This window comes from Pelmatolapia mariae, linkage group LG1 (assembly GCF_036321145.2).
Source record: "Pelmatolapia mariae isolate MD_Pm_ZW linkage group LG1, Pm_UMD_F_2, whole genome shotgun sequence".
NCBI lineage: Eukaryota > Metazoa > Chordata > Actinopteri > Cichliformes > Cichlidae > Pelmatolapia > Pelmatolapia mariae.
In genome coordinates this window covers 4,883,070-4,909,394 of record NC_086227.1, presented here as the reverse complement: position 1 = coordinate 4,909,394, position 26,325 = coordinate 4,883,070, and the positions used below count along the sequence as shown (strand labels likewise).

The 26,325-nt window shown below is 40.2% G+C and overlaps 1 protein-coding gene across 1 annotated transcript in view; it reads right to left on the bottom strand.

The window, feature by feature from the left end:
- The window catches only part of lrrk1 (leucine-rich repeat kinase 1), a 78,018-nt gene that overhangs the window by 25,613 nt on the left and 26,080 nt on the right, over positions 1-26,325 (bottom strand). The window contains exons 11-26 of the mRNA XM_063470517.1: positions 26,115-26,227; positions 22,632-22,702; positions 21,004-21,133; positions 18,149-18,261; positions 17,601-17,815; positions 16,950-17,114; positions 15,636-15,808; positions 15,341-15,461; positions 14,698-14,857; positions 11,516-11,694; positions 11,339-11,436; positions 10,624-10,795; positions 10,377-10,549; positions 9,712-9,851; positions 5,237-5,540; positions 1,468-1,634 (exon numbers count right to left, since the gene is read on the bottom strand). Coding sequence (XP_063326587.1) covers positions 1,468-1,634; positions 5,237-5,540; positions 9,712-9,851; positions 10,377-10,549; positions 10,624-10,795; positions 11,339-11,436; positions 11,516-11,694; positions 14,698-14,857; positions 15,341-15,461; positions 15,636-15,808; positions 16,950-17,114; positions 17,601-17,815; positions 18,149-18,261; positions 21,004-21,133; positions 22,632-22,702; positions 26,115-26,227 — 2,494 coding nt within the window. The remainder of the gene's footprint in view (positions 1-1,467; positions 1,635-5,236; positions 5,541-9,711; positions 9,852-10,376; positions 10,550-10,623; positions 10,796-11,338; positions 11,437-11,515; positions 11,695-14,697; positions 14,858-15,340; positions 15,462-15,635; positions 15,809-16,949; positions 17,115-17,600; positions 17,816-18,148; positions 18,262-21,003; positions 21,134-22,631; positions 22,703-26,114; positions 26,228-26,325) is intronic.

Genomic DNA, 26,325 nt, shown 5'->3' with positions numbered 1-26,325 from the left:
TTATTCTACATAGGCCTGAAGCCCCTCAGCCAGCTCCATTAACAAGACTTGCTATGGATACAGACTACAGATTGGAGCAAACATTAGCCTCCTCCTCTGCATGGGCCACATCAGGCTGTATGCCAGGAGTGAACAAGACATCAATTCACTAATCACAGCAACAGCACTGGAATGTCATTAGACTGCAAAAGTGTAGTCGGGTGGCAACACAGAGGGAGAAAGTAATCATATCTGAGGGGGTTTTACTACCAGAAGGCAACACCGACAATGTCAAATTACGTAGCATCCCATAAGCAAACGGGAACCACCAAACACCTGCAGATAGTAGAGCAAGTGCTGAGGAGTAAGCTGAATAGAAAGAATAAGGTCCAGGCAATCAAAACCTGAGTTCTGCCCATCTCCAGATACCCTTCTGGGATAATCAGATGCTTGGCCAAAGGAGGTGATAGAAACCACATCAAGACAAGTAAGCCCCTTACCATGGATGGCTTCACTCCAAATTCAGCACTGTAAGACTGTATGCTAAGCAGAGGAAGAAGACCAAAGAAAGGCAACAACCTGAGAAAGAAGAGGAGCAAGAACAGGAACCACAAAGGAAGGACAGGCGGTGTGTATGGTGTAGGGGCTGATATCGAGAAATCCTATCAATGGCTCGACAAAGCGAGACTGAAAGACAGAACAGAGGCACTAATCATGGTAACACAGGAAAGAGCTCTAAGCACAAGATCAACACTGGGATCTACCATAGTGACAGATACAGTTATACCAAGTGATAGCAACATCAGAAAGAAGGAGTACGAGAAGCTTAAGATATACCATCCACGTATACATACACATATATACATGTACACTAAACTACGCCAGCTTGAAGGGCCTGTTGTATATAGCCAGTTACTAGACATAGGTTGATCATATTTAAATGGTAAATGAAACAGCTGCTCTGTACAAAAGGCAGACAGATTGCAAACATGATCAATCTCTATGAGTTTTTTTGAATTAGCGACTCAACTAACTGGGTGTCAGCTGGTTGTATTCTGATTACATTCCCATAAAGCAGGTATGCTGCTGAGTCCAAATTTAATAGTTAAATGTGAACTTCTGTCTCTGAAATGATGACAGTTAATTACTGTATTATCAGAAGAAAATTGCATGTTATTGCCAACTTACCAGCCCATTCAGCTGCAGACCAACATCAGCCTGATAGCAAACTGTCTCATGCCAACACTAATATCAGGTTTTAGTGATAGTGTTGGTATGCATGAAAATCTCATTTTGAAGCAAAACAATGTGTTAAAAATGGCAAAAACACTGTATCGTGAGTGAAGTATTGTGACAGGATCATGTCATGAGGTGTCTAGCAATATTTTCCATCATCTGCTTTACAAATATTCAGTGTAAGATTTCAGAGAGATGTTTTTATTTTGTTAAAATCTATATACTCCAAAAAACACTGAAATGCTTCTCTACCTGTCTCGCTGATTGCCTGCTGTTGACACTTCTTGAAGTGGAAGCGTTTGATAGCTACTGGCTGGTTACTATATCGGGCTCGATAGATAATGGTCCCACTGCCACCCTGGCCAAGGATGTCATTTTCCTCCTCAGAATACTCCAGCTGGGACTTCTCCAAAAAGAGCCTAATACACACACATGCACAATTGTTAATCATCAAGTCCCAAACCTGACCATTTGCTTGTACACTGTCTCACCTAGATAATCAGTCTCATTTCCAAGAGTTCAGTGTAGAGAAAGTACCATGTCACGTTTAGCCTACCTTAGTCCTTACGCAGAATTGGGAAACAAAGTAAATCAAACCAAAACAATAATGGATTTTTGAGGACAGTGCTCACTTTGGGGGTAAAAAACATAACAGCTATATATCCAGAGATTATTTAGTATATGTGCAATTACATCATGTTAGAGTTATAATGGAAAGACATCATGAAAAGTAGAGTACTACAGAGAAGAATTATTGTTATTAACAACAGTACTATTACAAATGCACATTTCAATACACATGTGAGTGACACTTCATTGCTTTAAACATTTTAAGTAATCAGACGATAGTGTACTGACAGTTCACAAGTATGAATACGTATAATTTATGTGCTCTGCATTAGAGGTCCTTTACCAGATTGCTATCTTTATGTTCTGATGGCTTTCAATTCATTTCTTTGTGTGATCATTATTTACCCTCTACTTTAACATTGTTTTTGATCTATTTGTGTTTTCTTTCTTTTCACTCTACCAACTATTTTCTTTGGTTATGTACTGGCAACAGTCTTGACATGCTTTTTTTTTTTGTTCCCTTCCACTGAAGATCACATGCCATGAAGCCCTTAAGGATATTCATGTAGCACAACAAACAACTTGAACTGAAGAATGACTTTGAATTGATCAGAATTTAGTGGTCAAAGTTTCATGTCAATGTGATTTGACAAAACACCAAGGTCATAACCTAGAATTCATCAAGCATCTGTTTACAACAGTTAAGGAACTCTGCCAGGTGCCGAGGGGTTATTGAGTGCTTGGGGTCCAGTTCTTGGCTCTGGCGGGTTTCTCTTCCCGATGGCTCTGGTTCTCTGGGACTCTCGCCCTTGGGTTGTGGGCACTCCAGCTCAGGCCTCCCTCCTCCTCCTAGGATGGATACGCAGTTGTCACAGAGATGTGTATCCTAAGGTCTTCTGTACTCTTGTGAGCTGCAGGTGGCCTGGATCTCCTGGATCTACCTCTCTCTGCCTCTGCTCCTAAGGGGCGTTATTGTGGCTTCCCACCCTTATTATCAGGTAGATTTTGTGACAAAGACTCTCTCACTCAGTCACACACCACAACAAGATTGCTGATTTATGTATATGTACATTTCCATATTTTTGTGTTCCAGGTGCTTTATTGTTTTGTTTTTTTTAAACAGGTGCAGCAGTTGGTGCTTTTCTATTTCAATTTGTTATCTTAACAGATACAAGAAACATGAACAAGAGGAGCCTATAGAGAATTTATAGAGCTCATCTTGGAAAAACAAAATGTGTTATGCTCAACACTGCTGATTGCAAAAGCGGTGGGTTCAGGGGGCAGTGCTAGAGGTGGCTGTCTGGCCCACCTGGTGGTGATTTTAGTAATCTCCGGGACCCAGAGGAGAGGAATAGACAGAGAGTAGAAAGCTATGGCAGCTCAGCACAGAAAAAAGTGTGCTAAAAAGCAGACGACCTCTGTGTGTTTGCGGACCTTTCTGCTCTCTACTTATTCTCCTCCTGCACATCCCAGTGCTGGCCCCCTGGCTCCATCACTCCACTTCTCCCCTGCTGAGCCAGAGACCCTGGTAGCTTGATAAAATGGAGCAGAACTTAATGTAAATGACTTTAACATGAAGTGTCAGTGGAAGTGGAAGAATCCCAATACAGGAGAAAGAATAGCACAAGGAAAGGAAGTTTGTGTTTGGTCAGTTATTTCTTTGTTTTAATAATGCTTCTTGGCAATTAATCTTATTCCGTTGGAAAGCCTGTTTTTTCTCCTTGAATGGTGCCACATTTGTCAAGAAAATGCATGTATGAATTGAGGAGCAGGGGTAAGTATGAGGGTTATGCCCATGAAAAACTTGCCAAATCTTATCTGCCAATGCCAAACAGCTTATTATGCTGTTAACTCTTGTTTGGCGTTGCGTATTCTAGATAACTGATGTCAGAAAAAAACCCAGGCCAGATTGGCAATTTAACAATTTAGTTCCTTAACAAACAGGCGCCTCAGTAGCACATGGAAAAACCACACGGCCACAGCAACCTGGTATCCCATTATTCAACCAGCATTTGTCGCAAGTCAGCCATTGTGGTGGTGTTGGTCACTCTGTATGAACAGCAAGCACACCCAAGCTGATCCTACAAGTTTTAAATTGGGTTGAGGTCATGCCTGCAGGCAGGCCATTCCATCCTTTCCACTCCCAAATTCTGGTAGCAGTCTCTAATAAAACTTGCTCTGCTTGGTTGAACGCTGTCATCGTGGAAGATGGAGTTTGATTCCAGACTGTGGTGCCATGGGATTGCCACGGATTTCAAAATCTCATCTCGATAGCTCTCTGCATTGAGATAGTTTCCAGTGATGACAAGCCTCGTCTTTCCAGACAATCCCACTGCTTGCACCACTAGCTGTTACCCTGTTCATTTATTTGTCATATATAAGTAACAATGGCACATGAGTGAAATTCTTAGGCTCTGAGCTGCCTCAATGTTGCATGCAGAAAAGTAAAATTGCACATAAAGTAACAATAAAAACTAAAAAAAACTATATAAATAAAGAATATAAAAATGCAAAAGCAAAAATGCAGTTTATAAACAAAACCTATATGCCCTGTGTGAAAAAATGATTGCCCCCTAAACCTAATAACTTGTTGGGGCGCTCTTAGAACAAACAACTCCAATCAAGCATTTGCGATAAACTGACGGGTTTTCAAGCATGAAGGTCATACTACAGCATCTCAATCAGACTCAGGTCAGGACTTTGACAAGGACACTCCAAAGTGTTCATTTTGTTTTTCTTAAGGTATTTAGAGGTAGTGTCTTGGTGTGTTGTGGTTCGTTTCCTGCTGCAGAACCCACTTGCGCTTCAGGTTGAACATTTTGGAACACCCAAATTCAATGATTTGGATGGGTGAGTGAATACTTTTGGCAATTAGTGTAATAATAAAACAACTTCATATAGCAAAAGGCAACTAGTGACAATTTCTGAATGGTATATAGTCATATTTCACTATAATGCAAAATAAAGCATGTAGAACATTTTATTACAAGCACTTTATAATCACAAAAACAAAGAAAATCTATTTCCATTCAAATGCTGGAGTTTCTAGGTGGTATTCTAATTATAACTTAGAAAATAATAAAATCAACTTTCTTGTTGTTTTTCTCTAGTGTCTCCAGCAAAATATGGTTTGAATTCTACACTATATAATGCAAAACTACTGTCAAACATCTGGATTTTTCTGGATGCCTCACAAGGCATCCAGAAAAAAAGAAACAAATGATAATTTATTATGTGTACATATTAACCATACAACATATTAAAGTTAAGAGTTTCTTAAAGAAGGGCTTTTACACTCGGACCCTGATTTCTGTCCTGCTATCTTGCCTTACGCCTATGTCTTTCTTTGAAATTAAATGATGAGAAACTTTAAAGTCAAGCTCACAATTAACCAGCAGAGTAAGATTTCATATGTTTCAGTCTAAACAATCTATGAAATTTAAGAGTTTACCGTGCAGGGAAGTCAGTCATGAAGAGTTCTGGGACCAGCTCTTGAAGAGGAACTGGCTGATCGGGATGCAGAGGACACACGATGTGTTCCTTCTCCAATGCAGCCAGTACGCAGTCCTCCATGTTAAAATAATAGACCCCTGCTTCTCTTCCTTTGTCATCTTCACATTTTACACCATCTCCATCCTTGCTGTGTTCATTGGCTGGGAACTCAACCTGATTCTTTTGGCCCAGGGAGGCACAGAGAGAACAAGGGGCATACTGCTCTACAAGAAGACTCCCATCACTTTCACTGCCAGTCAAAGCTAGAAGAAAGTTAAAAAAAAAAAAAGGATGTTCACTTTATGTACAGATGTAGCAGAGGGCTGAAAATCAGAGTTGATGCACAACACAGAGTACTGAAAGCACTTTCATCCATTCATACATGGATTCACAAAACACTTTTACTCTTTAAGGGGCTGCAATGACACATAAGTAATTTGAATAATTTGATTACAAAAAATTCTTGAGACACAAGGCTCTGTAGCACACCGATGTGTTAAACCATGCAGATGCGAGCCTTTCATCTTCATTTGCGATAATGTATTACGTAAATATGTACAAACATATTCAGGATCAGCCTATGAATGAAAAGTTTGACAACATTAAGCCCACGCAGTTCCCAGTTTGAAAGAAAAACACAGCAGAACCAGTGACAATCACCATGGCACACACAGTTTGACGAGGAGCTGGAGTCTGTGGCACAAACACTCTGTTTTGACAAAGAGCAAAGAGGCAGACCTGTTACTGAGATGGTGAGCTCCCGTTGAGATAAAGAAAAAATGTTTCAAGCATCCAAAAAAGCAACGCTGTTCTTGTGCTCACCACTAAAAACTTTACAGGGAAAAAGCGAGCGTGACTCATTCATTGACGTGAAGAAAGCAAACTTTGTAGCTGCTCCATCATCGCTGCTTGTTTTACATTGTGAAAGGTCTGCTGTAAGCCTCCAGAAGTGCATGAAAACATGCAGATGAACTGTTAAATTAATCTGATACCACGTTCAAAGTCTGAGGGATGAGGGGGATGACCCGCCAATTTCCGGGGGCGAGGTCACTGAGGCAGTTAAACAACTCCTTGGTGGCAGAGCCCCTGGTGTGGATGAGGTCCGCCCCGAGGCTCTGGCCATTGTAGGGCTGTCCTGGTTGACACGCCTCTACAACGTTGCGTGGAGATCAGGGGCAGTACCCCTGGACTGGCAGACCGGGGTGGTGGTCCCCATCTTTAAGAAGGGGGACCGGAGGGTGTGTTCCAACTACAGGGGGATCACACTCCTCAGCCTCCCTGGGAAAGTCTATGCCTGGGTGCTGGAAAGGAGAGTTCGTCTGCTAGTCGAACCTCAGATACAGGAGGAACAATGCGGTTTTCGTCCTGGTCGCAGAACACTGGACCAGCTCTTTATCCTCTCAAGGATACTTGAGGGCGCATGGGAGTTTGCCCAACCAGTCTACATGTGTTTTGTGGATTTGGAGAAGGCATTCGACCTTGTCCCTCGGGGTGTCCTGTGGGAGGTGCTTCAGGAGCGTGGGGTGTCTGGCCCATTGCTACGGGCCATTCGATCCCTATACAACCGTTGCAAGAGCTTGGTTTGCATTGCCGGCAATAAGTCGGACTCGTTCCCGGTGGGTGATGGGCAATGTTCCCTCTAAGCTGCGCGTGCGCAATTGCGCACTGCTGGCACGGTCTCTGCGCAGAAAAAAAATCTGTGTTGCGCACAAAAAAACAGGGAGTTTGTGCGTTCGCTCAGACACATCAAAAATTAGAGGGAACATTGGTGATGGGCTCCGCCAGTGCTGCCCTTTGTCACCGATTCTGTTCATAATTTTTATGGACAGGATTTCTAGGCGCAGCCAAGTGGCGGAGGGCTTTCACTTTGGTGGCCTCAGAATCTCATCTCTGCTTTTCGCGGATGATGTGGTTCTGTTGGCTCCATCAGGTGATGGCCTCCAGCTCGCACTGGAACGGTTCGCGGCCGAGTGTGAAGCAGCAGGAATGAGGATCAGCACCTCCAAATCTGAGGCCATGGTTCTCAGCCAGAAAAGGGTGGAGTGCCCACTCCGGGTCAGGGATGAGTTCCTGCCCCAAGTGGAGGAGTTCAAGTATCTCGGGGTCTTGTTCGCGAGTGATGGGAGAAGGAAGCCGGAGATCGACAGACTGATTGGTGCTGCGGCTGCAGTGATGCGGACGCTACACCGGTCCGTCGTGGTGAAGAGAGAGCTGGGTGTAAAAGCAAAGCTCTCAATTTACCGGTCGATCTACGTCCCAACCCTTACCTATGGCCAAGAGCTGTGGGTAGTTACCGACAGAACGAGATCGCGGATACAAGCGGCGGAAATGAGCTTCCTCCGAAGGGTGGCTGGTCTCTCCCTTAGAGATAGGGTGAGAAGTTCAGCCATCCAGGAGGGGCTCAGAGTAGAGCCGCTGCTCCTCCAGATTGAAAGGAGTCAGCTGAGGTGGTTCGTGCATCTGATAAGGATGCCTCCTGGGCGAGGTGTTCCGGGCATGTCCCACCAGGAGGAGGCCCCAGGGCAGACCCAGGACACGCTGGAGAGATTATATCTCTTGGCTGGCCTGGGAACACCTTGGCGTTTCCCCGTATAAGCTAGAGGAGGTGGCTGGGGAGAGGGAGGTCTGGGCTTCTTTGCTTAGGCTGCTGCCCCCGCGACCCGGCCCCGGATAAATCGGAAGAAGATGGATAGATGGACCATGTTCAAATTACACAGCTTTCTGAATACTGACAGCAACCGTCCTATTTGACATAGAAGCGATATGTGTAGCAAACAGGGCTGAGTCTTAAGAAGAGCATAAGATGTACTAGACCATGTTCATTTCAAGGCTTTAGTAAGATTTTCAGATTGAAAGTGAATTAATATAAAATATTGTATTAATGAAATTGCATTAATATTTAAAAATATAAAAATAAAAGCCAATAATGCACATGGGCCAGTAAAACTCTGAGCCACTGACAGTTATTAGGTTGGACATTATTAATATTAATCAACATCTACACCATCATAATGTCTTGTTTTCAGCAGCACAAAAACTTGCCTGTTATTAGTGTCAGAAAGCCTTCTAAGAAGACATTTTAGTTTAGCCTTAGTTTCGATTGCATTTATATCCTTTTTGAACTAAATTTGAACTTTGACTGTATTTATATACTTCTGATTTAAGAAAATATAACATAATTAAAATTACAAATTTTGCCACGTGAGTACAATAAAAGATTATTTGGGGACAGATGTAGTATGCAGTCAAAATTTCAGTCATTGCAGTTTCTGAAATGGAAGGCAATGAACAGTTCATTCCTCTTTTGAATATTTATTATGGCGCTTTAAAAAGACAAAAGGGGAGCACGGTGGCACAGTAGTTAGCACTGTTGCCTGAATTTGATTCCATCACCTGGCCGGGGACTTTCTGCGTGGAGTTTGCATGAATGTGAGTGTGAGTGGTTGTCTGTCTATGTGTTAGACTGGCGACCTGTGCAGGGTCTCTCGCTTTATGGTAGCTGGGATAGGTTCCAGCCCCTCGGCGACCATGACAAGGATAAATGGAAGAGAATGGATGGATAGATGGAAAAAGGCAAAAGTGTTTCTTATCCAATTACTTGATTAATCGATGGAATAATTGATAGACTGCACGATGACTAAAATAATTGACAGCTGCAGCCCTACCCCGATGTATGCATCAAAGGCAACTTTGCTGTCTTGCCCAAAGACACTTCGACATGTAGACTAGAAGACCCAGGTTTCATGAGTGGGTGTGAATGAGTGAATGAGCCAAGTTGTGTAAAGCTGAGTGCTCAAATAGAGCAGTAAAGCACTATTAAAAAAAACAGTCCATTTACCAAAACTGACTTCAGGTTAAAGACCCCTGGATAAAAGCAAATAAAAGAACTTGTACAGCAAGTCTCATTCACCCATCACATACATTCATACAGCATATTTATTCTCCACCTAAACCCCTTTTATAACATTCATGTACCCAGTCACACTTTGATGTATGCCAACTAACACTGGATCCACAGCAGTCTACTATGATACTATATCTGTGAAAGAAAGTTGAACTATATCCAGTTGGTATTCCACCACCATAGCGCAGATTCCTTCTCCATTAGCTAAGTGACATTCCAACAACCAGTGTGTGGTGTGCTGAGTCAGCATGGTTAACATACCCCCACCCTCAACTTTGTCTGCCACCCAGCATACAATATACCCAACCCTAATGTCTGCCCCCGCCCTTCCCAAGTGGTCGGCCTACGGGGAAGCGGATTCATATCATTTCCTCAGGCTGTGCCCAAGCAAGCCAAGTGAATCCAGACCTTCCAGACCTTTTTCAGTGGTTATTTTCAATGCTACCAGGTATAGCTGTGATACAGGGGATTCACATACTGTGAGCTGATGCTCTGCTAGGGTACTGCAAAAAAGCACGTAGTGTACTGACCTGGGAACCACTGCTCTATTAGAGAGTTGACGTGGTCTGTGATGAATGCCATAGCAGAGAAATCCCTGGTCTCTGACTGACAGATAATTTTTATGCCTCCACTCTTCTTCCTCTTCCAGTTAACATCTGATGACTCCACACTGCATAGACATAAACAAGTATCTGCATCAACTCAAAGGATATTCAAATAGCAGAGATGATGAGGCACTGGCTTTTCCATGTCTCACTGCTCATTTTAGGCCAATTTTTATGAAAGTAGTGGCAGACATTTCCGATTTTCTTTAAACAAAAAATGTTTACATGCCTTTAGTGTGTTGTCTTATTTTGTACTTACTTTGATTATTAAAAGCACTCAGACATACTGTGATACACATGAACACAATCTCAGCTATAAATAATAATAATTAAAAAAAACACTGAACATTGATAATAACACAGAAGCATGATAATAGAGATGACTATAATATCAGTAATTGTAATGTCTTTAAGGTATTAAAGAAATTTGATAAAAGATAACATTTATCTTTGAACTTCCTAGTTTACAAATGAATCATTTCAGAAACTACAGCAAAAGGTCAACACCCTTAAAATTCCCACCATGTCCAATCTTAACTATTTGTCTAATGAATATTTGAATGACCATGTCTTCTAGCTCCAGCTCTGACCTGAGGTAACCTCCATCGAAAGTGACGAGAAGTCCTTCCTTCCAGTAGATAGTCTGGCTGCGTCGGACTCTAAAGGTGCTACAGCGGCTCCTCTGTTGTGTTCCGGTAAAGCTGTAGATCACAGAATTCCTGCTGTGCCGGCTCCTGGTGCTTTTTATTTTGCTTTCAAATGACTGCATAGATGCAACATTTTAGGCCACGAAAGTGAAAAACTCACAATTAAAATTGGAGAATGAAGAGAAACTACCTGCATGTCCATTTCTTGGAGGCTTATAAGCATCCTGGCAATAAAACGCTCCCAAAATCCAGCAGGAACGAAGCTCATCTTGAAAAGGCGTTGGAGGGTGTTGTGGGTCTGCTGGCGGAAGCCATGAATGTCCAGGGCTGGCTTAGGGGGAAGTAGGTGGGGCAGCAGATAGCTGTAAGAGGTCAAAAGGAAAACAAATATTCCCGGTGTATGAGAATGTACTGAGAGACACTGCATTCTCATACAGTAGCAACTTGTCAATCACATCACAATTTATAAGTTGCTTTATCTTTAACCTCCTAAGACCTGAACTCTTTCATGGCATGCTTTTTTAATTTCTCTTTGCTATTTTGGCTGATTGGGACCTGATGAATGTAAAAACAAAGAATTACGTGATCTCTTTTTTTAACCTGATTTTTGTTTTGAAGAAATATGAGATCCACATAAGAGGACAATCGCTTTAAATTACGATACGACAGTGGTAGTATAATGTCCTCGTAAGTGGATATCAGGCCCTTGTAGAGCAAAATTTAGTATTTTGGTCTAGACAACCCAAAATCCGATGTCCACATATGTGGACGCCAGGTCCTAGGAGGATAATAATTTTAAGTTGTATATCATACAATCCTCCTGCTGCCCATTTGAGAATGTTTCCTTAGAGCTGTTTAGGACCTTGTAATGAGTAACGACTGCAAAGAGAGAGAGAAGAAATTACCTGTTGTTGGCCACAGGCAGGGCAATCTCAAACTTGGCCAGAAATTGGAAATACTGTTCCTCTGTCTGCTGTGTGAACCCTGTTCCTACCAAAAGCATCTGCACAACAGATACCACAATAGATATTACTTCAAAACACCAGTTTCAACACACAAAACAACAGAAAGGCAAGTCTCACCCTGAGGTCTTCAGTTTGGATCACTCCATTTCTTGCTATATATCGAGAGGATTTGAGGTGTACGATCCTCTCTAAGCATTCCGATAGCCACACGGGACATAGGAAGTAGAGAGTACAAAGCCCATGGCTGGTGTCAGGAAAGTGGAGCAAGGTTCCAGTTTCTATCAAGAAACCGATCGCTGGTTGTCCGGAAAAAAGGAGAAAAAGAAAAAAAACAATGAAGAAATAACACATCGATGTGGTGATGCTTCACAAATAAGAAGCATTTAGAGTGGAAACCTCTGCCAAGACTGCTATATAACGTTATACTACAGTGTATTTCTAACTAACTAGGCAGCTCATTTAATCACCCTTTAAGACTTTCTTTAAAGACCTGTTGGAGTCAACTTGAAAGGAAGGCAGATGTGAAATGTAAAAATGAGATTAGAGGTCAAATGTCACATTATATTGGGATGCAAGCTGTAATGTGATATTTATAGTGAACATATACCAGTATCATTAACACCCCCAAACACACTGTGTCTGCTCCCAGACCACCAAAACACAGACCAAAAATGAGCAAAAGGGGCAGCAATCTTCCACTCCAGCTTATTAATCAGCCAAAGAGTTGAGCACACTTTAACAGTAAGGGTAAAAACATGAAAATCTACATTAGTATGAACAGCTCTCACAGGTTACTCCAGCTGTTTAAAAGTATTAGACCCTTGGGGCTCCGTTTTCCAAACCACTAAATTGAACCCAATTAGTTACTAAGTGCACTGATCTAGAGGGGAGCTGCTGTTAACAGGTGTGGCTGTTTTATCAGCAGAGGCAGGGAAGACGCCTGTAAGGTTTCCAGGTAATTGGTACTGGGCTAATCCCCTCACCCATCGGCTCCATCTAAGCTCTGTATTGCTTACTGGTAAAGACTCACAATCCACCCACTTTAATCACATTCTAGATCTTGTTCTGACATTGAGATAGAAAGTGAACATTTTTAGTATGTTCATGGATGTTAAAATCACCCACAATATTTTTTTTCCTATCTTAGCTGAGCACTAAATCAGAATAACTTCTGCACAATTTCATCATTCTTCAGAATAAATGACATTGAAAAGTTTGCTGTTTGGATGAAACAACTGGAAACAGCTGTAGGAGGAGAACTGGATTCATGCTACGCAACAGTTCCAAGGAACTGCACAGAGAACCACATTTGCTTCTTCATTATCTGGTATTCTGAAAAGTTACATAGACTGTCTTTTTAATTTTAGAAGAGCATAAAGGGGAAAAAGGAAACTTCAATGTGATTTTTTAATGAGCTTCACGACAGAGTTATGCGAGTTATTTCATTAGTTTTTATGTGTATTTTGTTTCAAATTAGTTTCCTAAGTGGTTTTGCTAATGTCACTTTAGTTTAAAATTTAATTTCAGTGTTAGTTTTAATGTTTTTAAAACTTGAACATGAATAAGCATTAGCCAAGGAAAGCTCAGAGTAGGTATTACAAAAGCAAGTTCAGTTTTAAAGCAATGCCAGATGGTTCTCTTGACAAGACCAAAGTAATTTGTATTTACTGTCGATACGAACTGAGTTATCACCGTAGTACGTCCAGTCTCAAATGCTACTTGCTAGCCAAGCACACAGCTGACACAGAGAGGCCTCCTCCCCCTAACTGAAGAAGCTGGAGAAGGTTCTGGAACACTGCAGGTAATTTATTAATACTTACTCTTACCAAACTTATGTGACTGAATGTAACAAGTTCTTAATAAGGTGTGTTTCTCTATTACTGCAGGTAATCTAAGAAAAGATGAGCTGCCATGCTTTCCCACTTTAATCACATTCTAGATCTTGTTCTGACATTGAGATAGAAAGTGAACATTTTTAGTATGTTCATGGATGTTAAAATCACCCACAATATTTTTTTTCCTATCTTAGCTGAGCACTAAATCAGATAAAAAGTCTGAGAAATTCTGAGTAAGGCCCAAGCGGACAATTGATAACAACAAATAAAACAGGTTTTTGAGCACCAGGCTTTAAAATAAATTAAAACTCTGTCTGGGTCTTTGTCCTCAACTGTTGGGGATTTTCTCTGCATTATTGTAGGGTCTTTATTTAACATAAAGCACATTGAGACAACTGAAGCTGTGATTTGGCACTATATAAATAAAACCAAATAGAACTGAATTTCCTAAATGTTGCCAATGAAAGCAAAGGCAGTAGAATTAATAAAAGTTTGACCAAGGTAAAAAAATATCAAATAAAATCTACGTATAATAAGAATCTCCATTTAGTCTTCCCTACATCCCAATATGTTCAAATATGTACAATATGTACAAACAATGGCAGTAAGAAACTGTTTCTGTGCATCTATGCATAGCATTATTCTCACTTTGACTTTCTGAACAATGTATAGTCCTTGAAGAGGTCAAATGTGACATTTCAAAGCTTTATACAGTACTCCTATATGTTGACAATATACCCCACACTTAAGGAGCATAGTTTCTAAGTTACAAGTTCCAAACAATAATATTTTTCTTAAACCAACAAAGCAGTGAAAATGAACTCAAGGACTGAGAAGCTAATTGATTCTTGAGGTTTGCTCTAAAAGCAAATGCATCCTCATAGACACTCTTGTTTAAATATCATATTTGATACAAGTTTTTGAGACCTCTACATGATCACTGTCATTTTTCTTCCCCCTAAAACAAGAAATAAATTGTAAAAAATGCTGGCGGTAACAAATATGATACAAATTTAAACTCATATGCGCAAAAATATTTAATCTATTTTTTACATTTGTCAAAAGGTTCAATAACAAATAAATAAAGTTGTTTCCAATGTTGTGGCAGCAATGTGTCCATGTAAATAAACTGGATTATCTCAAGTTTTATGCACACAGAAAAATATATGAGGGGTTTGTTTTGTACATTAAAACGGAGTACTTCTTTGGAATCTCTTTAAGTGGCAACTTAATGTTAGGAGAGAAAATGTTACCAAAAACATGGTAATGTACACAGCTGTTATGTTCACTGTTGTTGGCTGACTTTATTCAATGACTATGAAGGAGACACCTTCCACCCACTCATTGACTGGTGACTCTGTATTAGCTCATCAAATTCCATGGAAAAATGTCCCAAATAAAGAATGTAAATGTATGAATTTTCATAAATGATTTCCACATTTCAAATGCTTGCTGTCATAATACCAGTCTGCAGGTCTTCGTAATCTCTGATGTCACTTCCTGGGTTTTGTTCAATGATGCCATTTAGCTGTGCATCAGTTAGGTACTGGACCTCTCCTTCGGAATGTCGCCTCTCCTTCTCGGCTATGACTATTTCCTGGAGTGCCAGGTAGCTTCTGGGAATCTGGAGGAGACAACAGTGGTACAAATTTACTTTGCTTTCAAGTAAAATAAGAACCCTATGCTATCACTTTAAAAATTGTCATAAAAAGTTTATACAGTGTCCTGTATTTATAAAATACTGGCAACCACCTGTGCTACCCCCTCAGTCTCCTAGTAGACACACCTATGGTATCAATTTGAAAATTCTAGGTGACTTCCTTCACCGGTTATCGCACTCACAAGAACTTGAGCTTAAGGTTGAGGGATAATAATTTTATTATAAATGAATAAATAATTAAAACTTCTGCATAGAGTTTGCTGACAAAACACATGGTTATAAAGATTACTATATCAGTTTTCACAACTCTTTTCCCACTGCTAGGTCATTTAAAATCACTCTTAAAAACACTGTATACATTTATACAGAAAGCAAACACTCTTTTCTGAAGGGTCAAAGTGCAACACTGTCTCTGCATGTACATGATTATATGATTAGCTCGCTTACCAGTCTGCCTAGCAGTTTGCCACCACAGGCTAAGCTGCTGTTATCTTTCATGGAGAGAACCACTTGGTAGATCAGCATCTTTAGACCATCAAATCCCTCCAGAGTTTTACAGGACACTTCACTGAAAACCAAGAAAAGCACGCACGCATATACACACACACACAAGAATAAATACTCCGAAAAGAGATGATCTGTAAGATGGTCTGTAATTTGCATGAAGTAAACAGAGCAAAAACAATATTGGCATGGAAGTCTAATGTTAATAAGCAATAGAATGTGTTAAATGTGTACTTACTGCAAGTGTTTGCAGGTGATATCAGGGTAACCTGCAGCTCGAGTCCCTGATGGGGATCGACACAGAGCCAAAACGTAAGCCCTCAGTGTCGCCAGTCTCTCCGTACGAAACTTGGTATCAATAAGATCCAGATGTGTTCCCACTACAATCACTGCAGAGTTAGGGGCTCGTGCCTGTAGCATATAGCACACAAGCAATAACATAATAACTGACAGCATGTTAAAGAAAGAAGCATAAAAATGACAAAATAACCTGCAGATTTGATTTGTAAAACAGAATGAATACAGATGTCTCACAGATGTATCTATTCTATTACTGTTTAATATCAATAATCACTACTACGGAATTTTTTTCATGGTAGATGTCAGTTTATTATATAAGATCAATTCATGCACCACGCCGCATACATTTGTTAAAAATCTTGGGCACTAACTAAATCTGGAATCAACACACCACACTCAGCTCTGCTGTTGCTGAGGTCACTAGTCTGACATAGACTTACGCTGACTGACACTTCTGTCTGGAGTAAAATTTCTTTTCTTCTTTTTTATAGCTAAAACTCAAAAGACAAAGACACTTGGAAAACATTTCACTGTGGTCAAAAAAACAAACAGAAAAAATCCAGGAAGCCTAATTAGAGACTTACCTTCAAAAGAAAATTTCAGTGAAGTGATGGAAGCAACATTCTTTCCATTATCATACTTCCATTAACATGACTGGCATGTGGTTAGTTTATTTAGTCAAAGAACAAAATTCTTTTTCTTTAAACCAGAACACCTTCCACTCACTCTTACCACAAACATATTTTTTTATTACAGAAAGCTCATCTGGTTCTTATACCCAACGACTTGAGAAAATAAAAATGGGAAGGATCTCACCAGGGGATCAACTTGCCCAGTTACGAGGTCACGGCCCTGAGTGTGCCGACTACCACGGTTGCCTTCACCTCTACATCTTCTCGAGCTCCTCTCTCAGCCCTTGGTATTTCTACAGCTTCTTATGTTCCTTCTTCCTGCTGTTGCTATCACATGGTATAGCTATTATATGTATTACTATACCCTTCTTCCTCTGCTTGTCCTCCACTACTACTATGTCCGGTTGGTTAGCCATCACCAGTTTGCCCATCTGGATCTGCAAGTCCCACAGAATCTTAGCTTGGTTATTCTCAGCTACCCTTGGAGGAGTATCTAATTTCGACCTCTGGACTTCCACGTCATACTCAGCAGAGATTACACATGTTCCTACATATTACTGCTCTATGACATCCACACTTTTACACAAATCTCTCACTATTGCAATAAAGAAAAAAATTACCTCTATGTTGAGCAGCCATGTCTGCAGGTTGGCCACAGCTTCCTCTCCCATTGCAAGGTTCCAGATGACCACATACAAAGCCTTATCAGTAAAGAAACACTGGTTCACTGTGGACATGCTGGCCTGACCACCAATGTCCCACACACTGAAAATCACAGAGTCTTTCTGTGGACAACAAAATGAGAGCTAGGTCAACTTTAAAGCATGAAGTGAATTTGAGAATAGGTGATGATGATCTCGGAATACAACTAACCAGTACAAAAAAACCATACTGTGAATAAGTTTATTATTTTCACTAAAATTGAAAATAAAAATGGATCTCTTTGTATTTTTGTACCCACCCCAACCCCTTTGGTTTAACATTCCAAAGAATTTCTTGTCATGTCAGAAATTATTTTCTTTCATGGTAGTGTTTAAGCTAATCATAGCACAGTATGAATCCTTCTCCACAAAGCTGCAAACTAACTTTGAGTGGAGAGATGTTTGTCCTTGTTTAAGAGTGTAATCGAGTAGTTGCAGGGGTCCCTGACCACAGTATACTGTGTAGATTTTTTTATCTCTAAAATTTAGACCATATTATGGTCATAAAACGATTAATAGAAATATCTGTGTGTGCGTGTATAAATGCTACAAAATGTCTGTTTCCCTCACTTTGTTCTTGCCTCCACTAGGTTTATCCAGCTCCCAGATGGAGGTGGAGATGCTGCATTCTGCTGGGGTGAAGGGGGAGGCTTTGCCAGTCTGCAGAACCTCAAGGAGGGCTGACTTGCCCTGCCGTGGTGGACCAATCACCAGCATCTTTAACAGTTTACAACGCTCTGCTTTTCGAAGCTGTGCCCGGAGGAAAGCCAGGACAGATGCAGGACCTGCGAAGCCAGTGTTAGAGAATATGATCGCATCTTACAATAACAGGAAATAACAGATGGCAACAAACCCAGCACACTTCAATTTACTTTTAAATGCAATGCTTAGAACTTATGCTAACTTTTTTAATTGTTCATGTACATTTTTTAAAAAGTCATTTTGAATTTTCACTCCTTGCATGTGTTTGTAAGGCAATATATGATGAGGTAAGAACCAATATAAATGTTATGAACTCAACAACAGACTATAAACAAAGAACCAAAAAAAGAAGCAGGCACACACAAACCCCTCGATTAGACACAGTCATTTTGAATAGAAAATGCAGGTGGAAATACCTTCTTTTCTTATTTCGTGGGGAACATTAGTAATGTTGAGGTCCTCAATGTCCAGCTGCCACAGACTGGAGAGCTGACCGAGCTCTGTTGGAAGCTCCCGGATTCCAGGATTACTGATTCCAGAGAAACTACATTAGTCAGATTCACATCAAAGGCAGGACATTCAGTACTACTACATCTAAATGTCAGTTTTAAACATCATTGGGTTTTTTTTCTTTTTTATAAAATACATTTATTCATCCTGCATGAAACATCACTGATAGAACCTAATGGGCCACTGAATCCCCCTGTGAAAGTCCAAATATATAGAAAAAAACATAACTTCTGCACAATTTCATCATTCTTCAGAATAAATGACATTGAAAAGTTTGCTGTTTGGATGAAACAACTGGAAACAGCTGTAGGAGGAGAACTGGATTCATGCTACGCAACAGTTCCAAGGAACTGCACAGAGAACCACATTTGCTTCTTCATTATCTGGTATTCTGAAAAGTTACATAGACTGTCTTTTTAATTTTAGAAGAGCATAAAGGGGAAAAAGGAAACTTCAATGTGATTTTTTAATGAGCTTCACGACAGAGTTATGCGAGTTATTTCATTAGTTTTTATGTGTATTTTGTTTCAAATTAGTTTCCTAAGTGGTTTTGCTAATGTCACTTTAGTTTAAAATTTAATTTCAGTGTTAGTTTTAATGTTTTTAAAACTTGAACATGAATAAGCATTAGCCAAGGAAAGCTCAGAGTAGGTATTACAAAAGCAAGTTCAGTTTTAAAGCAATGCCAGATGGTTCTCTTGACAAGACCAAAGTAATTTGTATTTACTGTCGATACGAACTGAGTTATCACCGTAGTACGTCCAGTCTCAAATGCTACTTGCTAGCCAAGCACACAGCTGACACAGAGAGGCCTCCTCCCCCTAACTGAAGAAGCTGGAGAAGGTTCTGGAACACTGCAGGTAATTTATTAATACTTACTCTTACCAAACTTATGTGACTGAATGTAACAAGTTCTTAATAAGGTGTGTTTCTCTATTACTGCAGGTATATAGCTGAACTTTTGGGAAGGGAGAAGTTTGTTTCCTGCTCAGTGGTGTTGTACAGCCTGAACAACCAGCAACATATGAGCCATCTAAGAAAAGATGAGCTGCCATGCTTTCCTCAGAGTCTTCATCTGAATGAAGAGGAGAGGGGAATGAGGAGAATGAAGAGTATTTGAGAAATGTGTGGAGCAATTAGAGGGCAGATCCAACTATTGACACACATATATACGTATACACATATATACACACATACATATATATATATACATATATATATATATACATATATATATATATATATATATATATATATATATATATATATATATATATATATATATATATATATATATATATATATATATATATATATATATATATATATATATATATATACACACATATACATATATATATACACATATACATACACACATATGTATATATATGTATATATGTGTGTGTATATATATATATATATATACACACACATATTTCAACGAGATTAACGCTGACAGCACTAGTGGGAACACAACGAATATGACTGCACATTTACTCTGACATCATCCTAGTGCAAAGACAAGTGGAAGCAGACAAAAACAACAAGCACGCATGCTACAAACTTTACCCGAGCCATTTAGACAGCCGTTAGCACATGATTCTCCTTATGGGGACCTGATATGTTTAATATGCTGCTGAGAATATAGCCCAGAAGAAGCGTATAGTATAGCTTTTATTTTGGAAAGAGCCATTTCTCTGTAATAAACTCTCTTTTCCAAAGATGAGGGATAAATTTATAATTTTAATAAATGACAAATTAAAAAGGCATGAACATTTTTTTTGTATCGAAAAAATATCGAACCGTGACACGAAAGTATCGAACCGAACCAAACCGTGAATTTTGTGTATCGTTGCACCCTAATATATATATACATACATACACACACACACACACACACACACATACATACATATCTATAGATATATCTATAGATAGATAGATCTATATATCTCTATCTATCTATCTATCTATCTATCTATCTATCTATCTATCTATCGATAGATAGGTAGGTCGATAGATAGATAGATATAGATATATGTGTGTGAATTCATATTCTTGTTTTTCACACTACAGACAATATATAGGACACACATTGTGGTTAGCTTGAGTGGGAGAGTAGGTTGTTGGATTGTCTATCTGCATCTCTTTCCATTCTCAGACATTATTTGGGATATTATGGGTTTTTTATGTTGTTTTTGTGGCTTGTCTACATTTTTATTCTTTTTTTTATGGCTTGCAAGCAATATGCACCACTGACAGATTTTTAATTTCTTTTGTTTGTGCAATATAAGATTGATTGGATTAGATGTTATTGGTCATGTGACCAACAGCTATATCACCTTTCCTGATGACATCTGTGTGGAGTGGTTCGTTGCACACTGACACCAGCCTCAGTCTACTCATTTTTAAGCATTTCCTAGTTCTAAAAATCATCTCAAGGCTGTGATCATCCCTGCTTCTTGGGCATCTGTTCCTACCACACTTTTCCCTTCCAGTCGACTTTCATGCTTCGATGCAGCACTGTACACTACACTGCTGGGTACTGTTTTGACTTTGTATCTCAGGAAAATATACATATGATTTTTCCCCTACAAAAATTGGTCTGTAACTGCAGTGTCTGGCCTGCACACCCCATATATTGTTAACAAAAAAAACAATTTTGAGGTTTGTAACTTTTTAAAATTTGAATCAATAACAACAGTGTGAAATATGAGGAAGGACAGGTGGGGGTTGGCAGACAGACAAGGGAACTTACTTTGAGAGGTAGAGTTCAGTGAGGTTGTGCAGACCACAGACTGATTGGGGAACACATTCCAGCTGGTTGTCATTCAAGTAGAGCACTTCCAGTGAATCACGCAGAACATCAGGGAACTCTATTGCACACACTAAAAGAACAGAGCCACAGATAGCAAATTTGCTCAAACACACACAGGAAGTCAAACAGTTTAACCACATACTATACCACATACACAAAAGCACTGGGTAACTAATGGCCCACCTACAGGAATGTCTTGGCAATGATGCTCCAGGTGTACAAGTTTGCGCTGATATTAACACCAGAGGAGAATTTGAACTCTGCAGTCAATCGAGTAACTGGAGGCTATTAAGTATCATGTGCCTCAGCAATAAGCAACCCTGCTCGGCAACTATATGTCGTCTGCCACTTTATTGCTGAGTTGCTGTGGTTGCTAAATGCTTCCACTCTGCAATTATACAACTTACAGTTAATCCTGGAATATCTAAGAGGGAAGAAATTCCAGGAACTGACTTGTTGCAGTGGTGGTATGCGATGACAGCTCTATAGAAGAACCATTTCTTTCACAAATGTTTGTAAAGGTAAAGTGCATGGCTAGGTACTTGTACTTAAAACACCTGAAAACACTTGTCAACAGAAGTTTGGCCTACTTGTTGTGTGACAGAAACACCAGCAAAATACAGAGAGTGTCATCAGCGGCCAGAAGAGACAAGGATGCCACCCCGAGGATGTCGGCCTGTCTCAGCAACGAAAAGCCCTGAGCATCCAACATGAGTATGAAGGAGAGGAAGGCAGTCACATCACTTAGTAATGACAACAACATTCTCATTCTTCTGGCAGACAAAAGTTGGTGCATGGCTTTGCTAAACCAGAAGGACTATGATAAGAAAACTTTGTCACTGCTAAGTGACAAAAATACTTATGAGCCCCTAAAAAAGAGACCCAGGTAGTGGTTACAGGAAGAGGGTAAGAGATTGTCTGAAGCAGTTAGAACAAGACAATGCTGTTGACCGGACCTCATACCACAGGCTAAACCCAGGGGAAGCTACACCAAATATGTATGATTTACAGAATATACGTAAACAGGGTGCACCTTTAAGACCGATTGTCTGTATGATCAACTCAGTTACCTATAACTTTTGAATTCAATTCAGATTTTTTCAGTTCGTTGCTACATAATTACATATACATATACAGTGGAACCCCGACTTACGAATACCCCATTTAACGAAAAATTCAAGTTACGAGGGACTTAACGGCAATATTTCTGCCCGTGTTACGGCAAATGCCCACGTAATGAAATCCGCTGGCTCTGATTGGCTTAGCCCAGAATGCCTACAATGCCCAGAATGCCTTCCGAATCATGTGACAACCCCCTTGGCTTTCGTACTTGCGCTTCGCTGTTCCACTTGAACGATGTATTGTTGTTGCAGTTAGCAATTAGCCCCTCACTCACTAAAGGAGATTTGCTGCATTAATGCGGTTATGGCGTTTACGTCATTTCAATGAGATTAATGCTGACAGCACTAGTACACACACACACACACACACACACACGCACCCACACACACACACACACAGAGAGAGAGAGAACAGCTTTTACAGAACAGCTGGGAAATGACCTCTACCTGGGTCTGGGTCCCTCCTGTTCCACGTCGTCAGGAAGGCCAGTCTCCTGGATTTGGGACTATCCTCTGTTCTAATAGACACATTTTAAAATACAATTAGCAGACCACTCATGTGAAAAACAGTGACTTTAAAAATCAACAGCCCTGATGATTCACCAGAGTTAAAGTAGTAAATTGTATGCAGCTATTCCTTTTCTTGTCTTCTCAATCACTGAGAATGGAAGATAAATTTATATGTTCATAAATCTCTACAGAGATTATAGACAAAATGAAACACAGATTATACACCAGTGTCAGTTTTTAGGTTTTTATAATTATGTAATTATTATTATATATATATATCAGTATAACCATCTCAGAAACATATCATTACGTACAACTACTTTCAATAATATTGATAATTTTTTAGACTCTTTCTCTCTGATTAATTGTTCTTGCGCTAGGACCAGTATAACACACACCATTTAGTTAAACTACAGGAATATCTTAAAAGACATAAAGACCTGCATAACGTTCAATGTGCTGCTTCTATATTCAGATAAATCTGAGATTATTTTACTTGGCCCTAGAAATCTTAGAAATATGGTATCTAACCAGATGTTTACATGGATGGCATTATCTTTAAGAGCTCATAGTACCATAACACCTCAAAAGAGCAGTTTGCTCTCAGCTCCTTTACTTGTGGTTCCTAGGATATTTAAAAGTATTATGGGAGGCAGACCCTTCAGCTTTCAGACCCCAAATGGACCCTTAGTTGTGCTGCAATAGCCTAATGCTGCTGGGGGCTTCCCATGCTGTACTCATCGTTTTTCCTTCTCTCACCCCTTTTTACTCATTATGTACTAAAACACCTCTCTGCATTTAATTATGAGTTAATAATAATCTCTGGCTCTCCCAAATAACCACTTATTACAACCAAGATATGCAGAAAAGAATACACATCATGTCAAGCCTTGGGGCAAATGGGCTGTGCTTTATTGTTGTGTTTTCATGTAAAACAGAGCATTTGAGTTAGCTAAACCCCCTCTTAAACCCTGTTTGTTGAGGGCTTTCACACTTTCATATTTATTTGTTGACAAAGGTGTCATTGCATCACAGTTCTTCTCCTTGTATATTTCTTTCTTTAATTACCGTCTTGTTTTCGTCAGGAAAAGAAAGGTCATTGACAAAGACTATGACAAAAATTATTGGTCAATGAAATTAACACTGATCTATTCTACAAAGAATAAAGGCAGCTCTGAAGGCAAAATGATTCCAACCTGGAAGCAGCAAAGTATACGTAACAAAGTGGCCGGCGAGGGCAATTTATGGAGACAGGCATTTAGTCTAGGAGAGCTGGACAGGGCCATAGAAGGTCTTTAACCCTTTGCATCCTTATCTATAACTGGCATCTGCTCCTTTGTGCCAGGAGGACCAGGATTAGGACTGCCTCAGCCCTACAAAATGACCTCCAGTAGGCCACTGTTGTGAATGTCTCTGACCAAACAATCAGAAATGGCTGGCATTTTTCATTGAATACCAGAATCGTTGGGTCCATCCTGTGCTTTTCCCAAATGAGACCAGGTTTATCCTGAGCACATGTGACAGAGGTGAAAGGGTCAGAAGAAGCTGTGGAGAATGTTATGCTGCCTGTCAGCATGATCAGTTTTGGTGGTGGGTCAGTGATGGTTTGGGGATACGTATCCATGAATGGAAGCACAGACCTCTATGGAGTAGGCAATAGCACAATGACTGCCATTAAGAATAAAGATATAATCCCTCGACCTATTGTAAGAGCCTAAGCTGGTGCAGTGGGTCCTGGGTTCCGGGGTTAGTGTAGGACGATGCCTGGCTCCATGCGGCAAGAGTTTGCAGGCAGTTCCTGATGGATGACCCCCAAATCCAGTAGAATAACTCTGTCTGTGTTTTGGCCCATTCAATGACACCAGGTTGTCCCTCAGACTGTCCAGGAACTTTTTTAGCTTCTGGTCTAGATCTGGGAGGAGATCCCCTCAGAACCCACGAAGCTGAAATAGTTTTAAATTCCTGTTTTGTTACGAAACAAAGTGGGCGAATGAATTGAATAACTTTTTCAATAGCTCTGGTTTTATCTTCAGAAGCCCACAGACCTCAACAGTTGGTGATTCTGACATCACACTTGATGAAGACCCTGGAAAGACTGGCTCTTGCTTATCTTCGGCTCCAGGTGAGCTCGTTGCTGGAGAGCTTAGCTTTATGCAGACCCCTCAGGGTTTTTGGGGTGCAGAGGGAGCTCCTGAAACCCTTCTATGACTTTATGGTGTGGTCTGTTGGAGCAGCAGTTTCTCCTTTGGACACAGGAAGAAACTGAACAGGCTCTATTTTGGGGTGGCCTCTAGACCGGCTGAAAGAAGAAATTCTTTAAACCAGTTTGCAAGAGCGTGACACAGTTATGTGTGTGATGACTTCTTTGCGCGTGTGGTTGCTTAATTCTATGTGCAACGGTTGATGAATTTCTGTGCAAGGAATTTTATTGTGCAAGTGGCAACGAATACCTGCGCCAGATTTTGGTATTCATTGGAAAATGCCAGTCATTTCTGTCTGGTCAGAGATATTCACAATACTGGCCTGTTGGAGGTGATTTTGTAGGGCTGAGGCAGTCCTCATCTTAGTCCTCTTTGCACAAAGGAGCAGATACCAGTAACAGATACCAGTCCTACTAAGGATTAAGGACTTCCTATGGCTCTGTCCAGCTTTTGTAGATTATACGTTTTAAATCTGCTCCATGGTATTCACCCACAAGACCATGAAAAGTAGCTGTGTATGCAAAGCAGACACACTTACGTGCGTGATGGCTTCTTTGTGTGCGAGGTTTCTGAGTTCTACATGCAAAGGTTGTCGAATTTCCATGTGAGGATTTCTATACCTATCATTCATCTTTTCAGGAGCACGCTTTTTTTTGTTAGGCATGAAACAAGCACATGGGCACCATACAATTGACTCTGTACCATTTTGAGGTGCTTCAGTGAAATTTCAGCAAAATTTCACATTATTTTTTCACTTTAATGGCATGCTTTACCTCCTAAGTCATAGCCGCCCCACAGATGGGGCATCCTTTAGTTCCTAAGTTATTACCCATATCAGTATAGACAGCCACCATGCCCCCCCCCCCGCACTGCATATTATATCTACAGTTTATACCAAAATCATGAATCTAGTTGTAAACTAGTGTAAACCTGAATCATTCTGAATTTCTGACAGATTTAATCTATATATTTTGAGCTTAAGCTCAATTAAACACATGACTAGCTTAAACTATCCATAGAAGTTAAAAGCTTGACCTAACAAGATTTCATAAAAGTATTCAAAATCAATAATTAATGAATAATTCAGTCGACTCTGTTCATTCACTAAAGTGTTATGAAAGCTTAGCTAGATTCAGCATGAGTCCTCTGGACCAGTTGACTATACTAGACAAAATATACATGTACATAATGATGGTGTGTTTGTGATGACAGGACGTACTTGCCCAGATGGTTTTGAGAAAGATCAAGTGTCTTGAGCTTAGAGCACTTCCACTTATTGGGGGCTGGGAGTGTTGTAATGTAATTCTCACACAATCTCAAAGAGACCACAGCCTGATAGGACAACGAATGAGAAGACAAATTAGATACTGCAAACCACACATTCACTTTTTCAATCCAAGGAAAATACAGCTGGCTGTTTATGGCTAAGG